General features: G+C 44.7%; 1 protein-coding gene across 3 annotated transcripts in view; it reads left to right on the top strand.

The window, feature by feature from the left end:
• Positions 1 to 14,757, top strand: part of CTNNA2 (catenin alpha 2) — an 857,198-nt gene that overhangs the window by 240,259 nt on the left and 602,182 nt on the right. For all 3 annotated transcript variants that reach the window (XM_084855355.1, XM_084855357.1, XM_084855356.1), the window contains exon 4: positions 13,270 to 13,436. In XM_084855355.1, coding sequence (XP_084711481.1) covers positions 13,270 to 13,436 — 167 coding nt within the window. The remainder of the gene's footprint in view (positions 1 to 13,269; positions 13,437 to 14,757) is intronic.

Raw genomic sequence — 14,757 nt, forward strand, 5'->3', positions numbered from 1 at the left:
TGCACATTTCAAGGCAGAGCAGGGACTGAGGGGGATCGGTAAAGATATGGAAATTTCAAGGCAGTCAAGTGAGGTGGATTGGTAAATACACACAAATTTCAAGGTAGAGCAGTGAGTGGGATCAGAAAGTATATGCAAATTTCCTGGCAGAGCAGTAAAGCAGAGGGGGAAATTACACAAATTTCATAGCTGCAGACTTTTGAATGTGTGCATTTGTGCAAGAACAAAAAAAATGATACAAATGTTGCAGATGTGTTTGGGACACTCTTCTCTAGTCCTTCCTTCTCTAGTTTTAGAGGTATGGGGCAGAGGACACCAACAAGAGATAAGGGAGGATGGTGGCGGCCCTAGCAAGACTGTGAGGAGTGGCAGGGGTCTTTGCTGCTCTTGCCGGGCAGCTCTCTAGCCTTCCCAACAACCCGTGGTGAAGTTTCCATGCTGGGTTGGACGTCATGACAAGCCACCTTGAAAACAACTCATCCAGAACAGCCCAACAACGAGCCATGGGTTCTCAGGGTGGCTTGTTCATTGAAAACAAACTACAATTAAAAAAAAAACAACCCTTCAGGTTTGGATGTCACAGCAAGCTAGCCTGAAACAACCCCTGGTGACACCCCACTATGGTTTATTGTATCATGTCAATCAGGTCGGAGAGAGAGAGAGAGAGAGAATTGAGGAAGCCTGCTCATTCCTCTCACCAGCTCCTCCATCTAGTCTATAATTAAGAAGGGCCTTTTGGGGCTCTCTTTCAGATGCCTCCTCTTTGTATTTAATTGTTTGGGTAGCAGAAAACTGGTTCATTAAATGCTGAGTGGTCCAAAAAAGGAAAGGTTCCTCTTGTGCAAGCACCGAGTCATTACTGACCCCTAGAGGGACGCCGTTTTTCCTCAGCTTTTTCCTGGCAGACTGTATAGCAGGGTGGTTTGCCTTCCCCAGTCCTAACTACCTTTCCCCAAGCAAACTGGGTACTCATTTTACCGACCTCAGAAGGATGGAGGGCTGAGTCGACCTGAGCCGGCTACCTGAAAACCAGCTTCCGCTGGGATCGAACTCAGGTTGTGGGGAGAGTTTTGGTTGCATTACTGCTCCCTCCACTCTGCGCCACACGAGGCCCCTCATGGACCACACGAGTGGTCCAAAGCTGTAGGCTTTGCGGGAGTTCCTCTTAACATGGAATGAAAGCCCTGGGATTTGGCTCCCAGTTTCAACCACTAGGAATGCCTGTGCCTCACAGTCAGGTCAAAGCTACTAAAAGGCCCCTGGGTCTTAGGGTGTAACCAGCTGCTCTCCCTTGAACTGCATGTTTGACAGAAGCCTTTTTAATGAGCGCTGACCTAGCCTATTCGAGTTATGTTTGCTCGTCTTATTAAAGCTTAGAGGCCAGGATGGTGTGTGATGTTATCTCCGTGTGTGTTTTTTAATTACATCCAAACCTGTTTTGCTTGTGGTTATATGGGAGGACTTTTGTCTTATTTTTTTCGAGACGTCTTCCCTATTCAAAGAAACCTCCAGTATTCAGAGTCTGCATGTAGTCAGCAAGTATGGGTGTGCCTGCTTGGTGTCCACAGTTGGGATATAATATTAAAACAGAGTCCACACAGAAGTCTAAGGAGTCATGATTGCACAGATCAGCCTCATGCTCATTTAAATTACTCAGTTGAGGGTAGGGGGTCATCAACGTATACACATGAGACAATATGGGGGCTGGGTTGGAATGGGCTGGTACAAACCTAGTTCATCCATCATGCATGATCTCTGTGCCCTGGAGATTACTATTAATCACTGGATTGAAGCAAAGCCTTTCCAGGTCAGAGAGCATAACCACCTGTTTTCATTATGTTGAGTGTATTACATTTGTATCCCACCTTTCCTCCAATGAACTCATGGAGTGGGGTGGGGTGGCCATCCTATGCTATTCTCTCTACAAGCCTGTGAGATAGGAAAGCTTGAAAGAATGACTGACCCAGCATGGCTGAGTGGAGATTGCAGTACAGATCTCCAATACTCTTTCTACTACACCACAAAATTGGCTATGAATGTTCTTAATGGAGCAGGTGTTTCTAACTGATCTCAACTTGCCCAATACCACTCTGTTTCTGAGAATGACAAGATCCTGATTGCTCATCTTCAAGCATTCTCTGTAACCCCCAATTGCTTAATTCAGGTTAGGTGTTTATTATTTCAGCTAAATTTAAGTTTGATTCATTCTGGAGAAGGCAGTGAAAGTTTCCCAAAGTACAAAATTAATACTATGTGTTTAAATTAGAATGTCAGATCTTCAAAAAGAATAAACTTAGAATCATAGAATAGTAGGGTTGGAAGGGGTCTATAAGACCATCAAGTCCAACCCCCTGCTCAATGCCAGAATCCAAGTCAAAGCATCCCTGACAGATCATAGAATCATAGAATAGTAGGGTTGGAAGGGGCCTACAAGGCCATCGAGTCCAACCCCCTGCTCAATGCAGGAATCCAAGTCAGAGCATCCCTGACAAATGGCTGTCCAGCCTCGTCTTGAAGGCCTCCAGTGTGGGAGAGCCCACCACCTCCCCAGGTAATTGGTTCCATTGCCGTATTGCTCTGACACTCAGGAAGTTTGTCCTGATGTTCAGTCGGAATCTGGCTTCCTGTAACTTGAGCCCATTATTCCGTGTCCTGCACTCTGGGATGATCAAGAAGAGATCCTGGCCTTCTTCTCTGTGACAACCTTTCAAGTACTTGAAGAGTGCTATCATATCTCCCCTCAGTCTTCTCTTCTCAAGGCTAAACATGCCCAGTTCTTTCAGTCTCTCTTCATAGGGCTTTGTTTCCAGTCCCCTGATCATCTTTGTTGCCCTCCTTTGAACCCTCTCCAGCTTGTCTGCATCCTTCTTAAAGTGTGGTGCCCAGAACTGGACACAGTACTCCAGATGAGGCCTAACCAGTGCTGAGTAGAGGGGAACTAGTACTTCCCGGGATTTGGAAGCGATGCTTCTATGAATGCAGCCCAAAATAGCATTTGCCTTTTTTGCAGCCACATCACATTGTTGGCTCATATTCAGCTTGTGATCGACGACAATTCCAAGATCCTTCTCGCTCGTAGTGTGGTTGAGCCACGTATCCCCCATCTTGTAACTGTGCATTTGGTTTCTTTTTCCTAGGTGCAGAACTTGGCATTTGTCCCTATTAAATGCCATTCTGTTGTTTTCTGCCCAGCACTCCAGTCTATCCAGATCACTTTGAATTTTGTTTCTGTCTTCCAAAGTATTAGCTATCCCTCCCAATTTTGTGTCATCTGCAAATTTGATCAGCATTCCCTGCACCTCCTCCTCCAAGTCATTAATAAAAATGTTGAAGAGCACTGGGCCCAGGACTGAGCCCTGCGGTACCCCACTCTTTACCTCTCCCCAGCTTGAGAAGGTCCCATTGATAAGCACTCTTTGAGTCCGATTCTGTAGCCAACTGTGGATCCACCGGATCGTTGTTTCATCTAGCCCACTTCGAGCTAGTTTGCTCATCAGGATATCATGGGGCACTTTGTCGAAAGCTTTGCTGAAGTCGAGGTATATGATGTCTACAGCATTCCCACGGTCTACAAGGGAGGTGACTTGATCAAAAAATGAGATCAGATTTGTCTGGCAGGACTTGTTTTTGACAAATCCATGTTGGCTTCGAGTAATCACGGCATTGTTGTCAAGGTGCTTCCAGATGGATTGCTTTATGATCTGCTCCAGAATTTTCCCAGGGATTGATGTCAGACTGACTGGTCTGTAGTTCCCAGGTTCCTCCTTTTTACCCTTTTTGAAGATAGGGACAACGTTAGCCCTCCTCCAGTCATCTGGCACTTCCCCGGTCCTCCATGATTTCTCAAAGAGAATAGACAGCGGTTCTGAGAGTTCTTCTGCCAGTTCCTTTATGACTCTAGGATGCAGTTCATCTGGCCCTGGAGATTTGAACTCATTCAAAGTAATGAGGTGTTCCTTGACCATATGCCTGTCGATCTCAAGCTGCAATCCTGCCCCTTCAGCCTGTACTTCGCCTTTGCCAGGGGGGTCATAGACCCTCTTTTGGGAGAAGACTGAGCCAAAGTAGGAATTGAGCACCTCTGCCTTTTCTTTGTCCTCTGTTACCATTTTGCCATCCTTATTTAATAGCTGAACAACCATTTCTTTCCTCTGCCTTTTACTATGCACGTAGCTGAAGAAAGCCTTTTTGTTGTTTTTAGCATCCCTCGCTAACCTCACCTCGTTCTCCGCTTTAGCCTTCCTGACGCCATCCCTGCAATTCTGTGCTACCTGCCTGTACTCTTCCTTTGTTACTTGGCCTTCTTTCCACTTCCTATATGTGTCCTTTTTTGTTTTCAGGTCATCCCTAAGCTTTTTGTGAAGCCACATTGGCTTCTTCTGTTGTCTTCCACCTTTTCTTCTTGTTGGAATTGTTTGTGATTGTGCCTTGAGAATTTCCTTTTTTAAAAGTTCCCACCCATCTTGGACTCCTTTTCTCGCTAGCATTGCTTGCCATGGGACCTTACTGATCATTGTTCTGAGTTTATTAAAATCAGCTTTCCTAAAATCCAGGGTACGCGTTTGAGTACACTCGGCTTTTGCTTCCCTTAGAACCAAGAACTCAAGTACAACATGGTCGCTTTCCCCCAGAGTTCCTGTAACTGCTACTTTATCCACTAAGTCATCTCTGTTGGTTAGGATCAAGTCAAGGATAGCCGATCCTCTAGTTCCTTCCTCTACTTTCTGTAGGAGGAAGTTATCCGCCACACAAGTCAGGAATTTCCTGGAGGGGCCATGTTTTGCAGAATTTGTCTCCCAACAAATATCGGGGAAATTGAAGTCCCCCATTACTACTACATCATGCTTCCTTAAAACATTGGCTATTTGCTTTTCAAAAGTTTCATCCTTGTCTTCTCCTTGATTGGGTGGCCGGTAGTAGACTCCGACCACCAGGTTCCTTTTATTCTTTGCTCCATTTATTTCAACCCAGATGCTCTCGATGGGGCTACCAAGCTCCTCCTCCTGTATTTCTGTGCAGAGATATGTATTTTTCACATACAGTGCAACCCCGCCTCCCTTTCTGTTCCTCCTGTTCTTTTTGAACAAGTTATATCCTTCAACTGCTGTATTCCAGTCATGAGAGTCATCCCACCAAGTCTCAGTTATACCTATCAAGTCATAATTTCCCTCCTGTATTAAGAGTTCAAGTTCGTTCTGTTTGTTTCCCATACTCTGGGCATTAGTATATAGACATCGAAGACCATGTGCTTCATAGTCTGGCTTTCTTCCTACCTGTGTCCGAAGACTATTATTGGGCGCTATCAGAGCTGTTCTCTCCATTGCAGTGCATGCGCCTACGTCCATTGTTACCCCCAACATTACATCTCCCTTCCCCGTAGGATTCAGTTTAAAGCCCTCCTGATGAAGTTCTTCATGCTGTGGCCAAACACATTCTTCCCAGCCTTTGTGAGGTGCAACCCATCCCTAGCCAACAGCCCATCTTCCAGGAAGTATAGCCCGTGGTCCCAGAATCCAAATCTCTCTCGTCGGCACCACCTTCGTAGCCAGTCATTCACCCGGAGTATTTTTCATTCCCTTTCTATCCCTCTTCTAACTACTGGAAGGATGGATGAGAAAACTATCTGGGCCCCAAAGTTCTTGAGTTTCCTTCCCAAAGCTTCAAAGTCTGACGTGATCTCTTCGTAGCTCCGCTTGGCGGTATCATTTGTTCCCACATGGATGAGAAGAAAGGGATACCTGTCAGTGGGCTTTATGAGTGCAGGCAACCTTTCAGTCACGTCTCTAATCTGTCCTCCCGGGAGACAACATACCTGGCGAGTCCACGGGTCTTCGCGACATACTTGGGTCTCGATCCCACGCAGCAAGGAGTCTCCCACTACTACCACTCTTCTCTTCTTCTTCTTGTAGGCCTGGGTTTCATCGCCTCTGTTTGACTGACCTTTAGCCTCTTGCTCACTCTCATGCAGAGAGTGAGCAAGATGAGCAAGTGAGCAAGTGCATGAGAGTGAGCACTCTCATGCACTCTCAGAGTTAAAAGCAGATGACTGCCAAGCTTCATCTTGAATGCCTCCAGGGTGGGAGAGCCCACTACCTTCCTAGGTAATGGGTTCCATTGTCATATTGCTGTAACAGTCAGGAGGTTTTCCTGATGTTCAGCCAGAATCTGGCTTCCTGTACTCTGGGATGATTGAGAAGAGATTCTGGCCTTCCTCTCTGTGACAGCCTTTCAAGTACTTGAAGAGCACTATCCTATCTCCCCTCAGTCTTCTCTTCTCAAGGCTAAACATGCCCAGTTCTTTCAGTCTCTCCTCACAGGGCTTTGTTTCCAGTCCCCTGATCATCTTCGTTTCCCTCCTCTTAGTCCTCTCCAGTGTGACTGCATCCTTCTTAAAGTGTGGTGCCCAGAACTAGACACAGTACTCCAGATGAGGCCTAGCCAGTGCTGAGTAGAGGGGAACTAGTACTACCCAGGATTTGGAAGCTATACTTCTATTAATGCAGCCCCAAATAGCATTGGCCTTTTTTGCAGCCACATCACATTGTTGGCTCATGTTCTCTGTAGTTCATAATTTGCTTTCAGTCTTTACAGCTTCAAGAATAGATTTGTAAGTCATGTTTAGCAACTGGAGGTACTGGCATTTAGGTTTTTCTCATGTAATATTTACTGTGGCTTTGGGCACTACCGATACTTACTTCTGTTTTGTGATGCTAGCAATCAAAGATTCTGTTAAGAAGAAGAATGGACAAGGGCCTACTCACTCCAGTGACTGTTTGTAGGCTTTTAACAGCATAACAAAAACCGTCTCATTCCAGCACGGGGGTGGAGGCTATACAGTGTATTGCACTGAGTGCCACATGTACGACTGTCTACGTGTTGGATGGAAGTCATGGGTGTGTGCTCAGTGTAATAAGCTCCTGGCTCTCAGGGAACAAGTTTGTTCCCTTGAGGCCAAGGTTGCTGACCTGGAGAAGCTAAGAGAGGCAGAGAGAATGGTGGATGAGACCTTCAGGGACCTAATAACTGTGCCCACTCTGAGGGTGACAGCTCCTCTGCTGTCATGGAGAATGCGGGTCTCGGGGAAGGAGGGCTTCATTCTCAGGATGAGGGAAACAATCCTTTAGAAGGGACCTATACCTCGGAAGATGAACAAATATCCTCTTGCACTGAGGATGTGCCTCCGGGGGGAGGGGGGCTCATGGTAGTGGGAGATTCGATCATTAGACACATAGACAGCTGAGTTTGTGATGGGCGTGTAGTCCACGTGGTGAATTGCCTGCCTGGTGCGAAGGTTGCAGATATCATGAGCCATCTAGATAGCCTAGTAGATAGTGCTGGGATGGAATCAGTGGTCGTGGTCCATGTTGGTACCAACAATGTGGGGAAATGTAGTTGTAAGGCCCTAGAAGCCAAATTTAGGTTGCTAGGTAGGAGGTTGAAATCCAGGACCACCAAGGTGGCTTTCTCTGAAATACTACCTGTTCCATGCGCACGGACAGCTAGACTTGCGAAGCTGAGGAGCCTCAATGTGTGGATGAGACGGTGGTGCGGGGAGGAGAGGTTCGAATTTGTTATGCACTGGGGAATGTTTTGGGACAAGCCAGGCCTGTACAAGAGGGACAGGCTCCACTTGAACCAAAATGGAACCAGACTGCTAGCGCTAAACATAAAAAAGGTGGCAAAACAGCTTTTAAACTAAACCCTGGGGGAAAGCTGACAGGAGCTGGGAAGCATCCATTTTGGGTTGAATCATCCCAAGGGAATGAAAATGAAAACGTTTCTGATTGCCCAAATGGAGCTGGGGAGGAAATAGGCCATGAGTATATGGTAGAACAGGACAGCCAGTCAAAGGGGGCAATGTCCCATAGCAAAAGACATACATGCCAGAGGCATCTGGGGAGGGATACCATGTACAGGTGTTTTTATGCAAATGCTAAAAACCTCTGATCCAAAATGGGAGAATTTGAGAGCTTGATTTTAAAGGAAAACCTGGATATAGTGGGCATTACAGTAACCTGGTGGAGTGGAGAGGACCAGTGGGATGCAGTCATCTCTGGATATAAACTCTATAGGAAGGACAGGGAAGGGTGTACCAGGGGAGGTCTTGCCCTGCATGTAAAAGAGGGCATAGTGTCGGACTAGAGTGTTCTGGACTAGAACACTTAAAAGAGGTAGGCTCCAAAACTAATTTAGTGTAGGAACATGCTTTCATCCCCCAGACCAGAATTCTCAGAGTGACTGTCGGGGTGGACACTGAGCCCATAGAATCCCAGAGTAGTTCTGATGCTGAGGAAGAGCAGTCGCTCCTTCGGGAGAGGAGCGCGCTCCTTTTTTCCCAGGACCAACAGCTGATGGAGATTCCTCCCACCCACATTCCTAGTTTAGAAAGCAGTCCAGGAAGTCATCCAGCACAGATAGCAGACTGGGGGGGATGCGCGGCGCAGACGCAGAGAGCGGCGCCAAATGGTTCGCGCTCAAAGAACGGTTGCGCCCAGAGGATCCAAGGGAAAAGGGGAGGGATTCTCCCTAGTCCTTAAGTTCAGGGGTCTGCCAGTAACTGCCTTTCAAACGGGGACCAACTGTTCCAACTTAGGGCATAGGGATGCTGCTGCTCAGATCTAGTTGCTACCTGTAGAGTTGTTAAGTTGTAAAAGAAGAATAAAGCTTTGAAAAGAATCCCTTTGTCTGCCTCTGGACTTGGCTACTGGATTAGACTGAGAGAGCCCTCCAAGGAGCCCTTGACAGCAACCTTGAGATGGAAAATGAAATCAGGGAGGCCTCCCAACAAGGAAGAGTTGTAATAATGGACAACTTCAATTACCCCCACATTGGTTGGATAAATGCATGCTCCAGCCATGATAAAGAGGTTAAATTTCTCGATGTCCTAAACAATTGTGCCCTAGAACAGTTGGTCATAGAACCAACCAGAGGGGAGGCGACCTTGTGGTGTCGCCCAGGACCTAGTACAAGATGTAAATGTTGTTGAACCACTTGGAACAGTGATCACAGTGCTATCAGATTTTTTATATATATATATTTAAGTGGAAAATTGTTCAGGAAGTCGAGCACAGTCACATTTGACTTCAAAAGAAGAAACTTCTCTAAAACTGGGGACAAGGAAGTTAAAGGGGGGGAGTAAAGAAGATTAAATCCCTTCAGAATGTTTGGAGATTACTCAAAATCAGCTAAAATGTATACCACAGGTTAGGAAAGGTAGCACCAAGTCCAAGAGGTCGCCGGCATGGTTAACAAGCAGTGTTAAGGGAGCTATTAGAGAAAAGAGAGCTTCCTTCAGAAAACGGAGGTCTTGCTCAAGTGAGGAAAGCAAAAGGGAGCACAAGCTTGCACAAAGGCAATGCAAGTGGACAATAAGAGTTGCAAAAAAAGCATTTTGAAGAGCATATCTCTAACAACAAGGACAACAATAAATAATTCTTTAAATATAGCAGAAGCAGAAAACCAGCTAGGGAGGCAATTGGACCATTGGATGCAGAGAAGCTGAATGAATTCTTTTCATCCATCTTCACTGCAAAAGACAGAGGACAGATAACTGTACCTGAACTGATGTTTTCAGGAAGGGAGTCTGAGGAACTGAGGCAAATAGTAGCGACAAAATATAAAGTTTTCAACCTTATTGATAAATTGAAAGCAAATAAATCACTGGGCCCAGATGGTATCCGTCCCAGAGTTCCCAAAAAACTCAGATATGAAGTTGCTGATCTTCTGACCAAAATATGCAACATGTCCCTAAGATCAGCCTTTATACCAGAGGACTGGAAGATGGCCAATGTAACACCAATTTCCAAAAAGGGATCCAAGGGGGATCCAGGAAATTGTTGTTGTTGTTCAGTCATTAAGTCGTGTCTGACTCTTCGTGACCCCATGGACCATAGCACGCCAGGCCTTCCTGTCCTCGGCTCTCTGTCAAGGGCTCCTTGGAGGCCTCTCTCAGTCTAATCCAGTAGCCAAGTCCAGACAGACAAATGGATTCTTTTCAAAGCTTTATTCCTCTTTTACAACTTAACAACTCTACTGTTAGCAACTAGATATGAGCAGCAGAGTACCTATGCCCTACGTTGGAACAGTTGGTCCTCGTTTGAAAGGGAATTACTGGCAGAGCCCTGAACTTAAGGACTAGGGAGAGTCCCTCCCCTTTTCCCTTGGATCCTCTGGGCGCAGCCATTGTTTGCGCGCCAACTGGGCACTACGCCTCCTTTCTGCGCCCTCCATTTGGCACCACTCTCTGTGTCGGCGTCGCACGTCCATCAAGTCTGCTTCCCGTGCTCTGTCACTCCCAGGACTGCTATCTAAGCTAGGAATGGTGGTGGGAGGAATCTCCGTCAGCTGTTGGCCCTGGGAAAGAGGAGCGCTCTCCTCTCCCAGGAGCGACTCCTTTTCCTCAGAATCAGAACTACTCTGGGATTCTATGGGCTCAGTGTCCACCCTGACACTCTCCCGGAGTGTGCTCAAATTCATATTCATTGCATCAGTGATGCTATCTAGCCATCTCATCCTCTGCCGCCCCTTCTCCTTTTGCCTTCAATCTTTCCCAGCATCAGGGTCTTTTCCAGGGAGTTTTCTCTTCGCATTAGGTGGCCAAAATATTGGAGCTTCAGCTTCAGTATCTGTCCTTCCAATGAGCACTCAGGATTGATTTCCTTTAGGATGGACTGATTTGACCTCCTTGCAGTCCAGGGGACTCATAAGAGTCTTCTCCAGCACCACAGTTCAAAGGCATCAATTCTTTGGTGCTCAGCCTTCCTTATAGTCCAGCTCTCACAGCCAAACGTTGCTACTGGGAAAACCATAGCTTTGATTATACGGACCTTTGTCGGCAAGGTGATGTCTCTGCTTCTTACTATGCTGTCTAGGTTTGCCATAGCTTTCCTCCCAAGGAGCAAGCGTCTTTTAATTTCATGGCTACAGTCACCGTCTGCGGTGATCCTGGAGCCCAAGAAACTAAAATCTGTCACTGCTTCCATTTCTTCCCCTTCTATAGGCCAGGAAGTGATGGGGCCGGATGCCATGATCTTCGTTTTTGTAATGTTGAGTTTCAAACCAGCTTTTGCACTCTCCTCTTTCACCCTCAACAAGAGGCTCTTTAGATCCTCTTCGCTTTCTGCCATTAGGGTGGCGTATCTGCGTATCGGAGGTTGTTGATAATTCTCCCGGCAATCTTAATTCTGACCTGTGATTCATCCAACCCGGCATTTCTCATGTTGTATTCTGTGCATATAAATTAAATAAGCAGGGCGACAATATACAGCCTTGTTGTACTCCTTTCCCAATTTTGAACCAGTCAGTTGTTCCACGTCTGGTTCTTACTGTTGCTTCTTGACCTTCATACAGGTTTCTCAGGAGACCGGTAAGGTGGTCTGGTACTCCCATTCTTTAAGAATTTGCCACAGTTTGTTGTGATCCACACAATCAAAAGCTTTAGAGTAGTCAATGAAGCAGAAATAGACGTTTTTCTGGAATTCTCTTGCTTTTTCCATAATCCAGCGAATGTTGGCGATTTGATCTCTAGTTCCTATGCCTCTTCGAAACCCAGCTTGTACTTCCGGTAGTTCTTGGTTCACATACTGCCTGAAGCCTAGCTTGTAGGATTTTGAGCATAACCTTGCTGGCATGTGAAATGAGCGCAATTGTATGGTAGTTTGAACACTCTTTGGCATTGCCTCCAGGAAATTACAGGCCCATTAGCTTAACATCTGTTTCTGGTAAATTAGTTGGAGGCATTTTAAAGATAAAATTAGTAAGCATATAGAAGGACAAGCCCTGCTGAAAAAGAATAAACACAGCTTCCGCAAAGGTGAGTCTTGTCTCACTAACCTTTTAGAGTTCTTTGAGAGTCTCAGTAAACATATAAACAGGGGTGATCTGGTAGACATTGTTTACTTGGGCTTCCAAAAGGCTTTTGACAAAGTCCCTCACCAAAGACTCCTGAGCAAACCTAGCAGTCATGGAATAAGATGACAGGTCCTCTTAAGGATCAGTAACTGGTTAAAGAACAGGAAGCAAAGAGTAGGAATAAATGGTCAATTCTCCCAATGGAGGGAAGCAAATAGTGGGGTCCCACAGGGATCTGTATTAGGACCAATGCTTTTCAGCCTGTTCATAATGATCTGGAATTAGGGGGAATAGAATTCTATGATTCTATAATGGAAATGTGGCAAAGCACTATGGGAATTGAAATGCGGGAAATGACAGTATGTTTTAAGAAGGGTGTTAGTAGTTTGGAAGCCTATGCATTACTTTCTGGATAAAAAAATCTTTAACTTTTCAAACCTCCTGGTATTTAGGCAAGCTTAGTGACAAATTTTAGGACAGACCTAGCTTGGACCATCTGCTCTAGTCATTGGAGTCCCGTCAGGTTTTCTTTCGAGACATGGACAATATATGTATGTGTGTGCTTATGTGAGTGCTTACAAAATTATGGTAGTTTTATTTAATTCTCAATGTTTTCCCCTGCTTAATTGCAAATTAACGTTCATTAATATTTTATAAAGTTTAAGATTTAATAAACATTTTCACTTTCCCTTCCCCCAAATATATGGTGAGTTGGTATAAAAGAACAATAATTTTATTAAAGTTCTGGTAAGAATGTTGTGTTTGTGTTGGAAATCTAATGGATTCATTTATTTTCTTTTGAAGTACAGTTCCAAAATTGGAGCAAGTGAGAGAAGTAACAACATGGTACCCTTATGGATTGATTCAAATTGTACTCTGGGCTACAAAAATTATTACTGCAATAATTAGGCTTAAAAATGGAGTACCAAGGGAAGGAAGTCTTTCTTGGTTGTAGTTCTGAGATTCAAATGCTAGTGTTTATGCTAAGGGCTATTTGTATTTCCTTCTGTGCCATATTTTATTTAAATGCAGTTTTAATGCATAAGAAAATTAAAGGAATGATTGCATTGTAGAAAAAAAGAAGCACAGCCCTCCTCTACAAATTCAGGACAATATTATGAAGGCTGCTCTTAATTTCACTAAAATCGATAGCTTAAACTAATCAAGTCATATAAATATTAGGCAATATTGGTGTTCTTGGAATTTGTGGTTATTTGATATTGATTTGCAAACCCCAGTGTACGGATAATTTTCACACTGGAGCAACAGTGATCTTCCAGCTCACAATTAATGTAATACCATGAAACGGAATGCATTATCTATTTGATATCAAGTTAGAGATGCCAACAAAGTCCTCCTGAGCCTGACTGCACAGCTTTTCTCATCAGCTTTTTGTATTTGTCTTTAATTGTCCTTCAGGTGAAACGATGAGAATTGCTTCATCAGAGTTTGCCGACGATCCCTGTTCCTCTGTCAAACGAGGTACCATGGTACGGGCAGCTCGAGCTCTGCTTTCAGCTGTCACTCGCTTGCTCATCTTGGCTGACATGGCAGATGTCATGAGGCTTTTGTCTCACCTGAAAATTGTAAGTTTCCTGAAATGTTGTGATGTCCTTGTGTGTGTAGATGTGCGTGTACCAGTGGGTAGATGTAGTATGGTATTCATTCATCCATTTATTACATTTCTGTACTACTCAATAGCGAAAGCTCTGGGCGGTTTACAAAGATAAAACCCTAAAAATACAATATAATAATGGAATATAAACCCACTTGTGTGTGTGTGTCTGTGTGTGTATATACACACACACACGCACATGTATATATATACATGCATACATACATACATACACACACACACTATTTTGCAAAATCAATAATAAAATCCCAAGATCCCTTAAAAGTTTTATGATGTGCTGTCAAATGCCTGGGAATAGAGGAAAGCCTTACCTTGGCACCAGAAAGATGATGATGTTGGTGCCAAGCAGTCCTCACTGGGGAGAACGTTCCATTGGGGACCACCCTCAAGAAGGCTCTTTCCCTTGTTGCCATCCTCTGAAACTCCCTTGGAGGAGGCACTTGGAGGAGGGCCACAGATGAAAATCATACTGGGAGAGGCATTCCGTCAGGTGTGCTACATGCAATAACCAATTATTACTAGGCTGGTGTTAGTTTTGTAGATGCACATAGACATGGAGGTTAATTTCAAACAGTGAAAGTTATATTTTGAGGAATCCTTCTTGTCCCCCAGTCCATTAAGCCCACCAGTGTTACTTTCTCAGGTCTGAAGTATTACAATCTGGCTTAGGAGGAAAAAATAAATAATGGCCTACTACTGCAGGATCCGTGCCTTGGATCTGGGTTTGGCATCTGTGAGGTGATGCATCCAAAATTTGGATATTTACTTGTTTGAATGTGGAAATGCGTGACTAATAGGAATAGGGATTAAGAGTTAAGGGCAAGTGTAAACTCCTTTGGATGTCTTCCGTTCTTCCATCACACACAACTTACTGTTATTCAGTATTGTCCCCCAAATATCTGTTGCTGCCGCTCTTAAAGTTCATGCTGGGTTAACATTTCAATGCTTAAAATGGAACTTTTTGTATGTACATTCCATGTCTAGGCCTCATTTTGTTTGGGTGCTATGCATATGAAGATCGTCTCTGGCCATATCATGCAGCAGCACAGGACATCACTGGAATATGCAGATGGAACTGCTTTCTGGTGACATGTTATCATTGCATCAGCAAAACTCACTGATCATATGGAAACCATCATGCCCACAATTCCTAGAAAGGCTGTATTTGGCCTCAGATGAAAAGCTAATTTTAGACAAATTCATGGGAGATAAGGCTATCAACTGTTACTGGTCAAGATGGTTATATGCTACTTCTAGGATCAGATACAGCA

This window comes from Heloderma suspectum, chromosome 5, assembly GCF_057233095.1.
Source record: "Heloderma suspectum isolate Gila_16-S chromosome 5, 16-S_ref, whole genome shotgun sequence".
Taxonomy (NCBI): Eukaryota; Metazoa; Chordata; class Lepidosauria; order Squamata; family Helodermatidae; genus Heloderma; species Heloderma suspectum.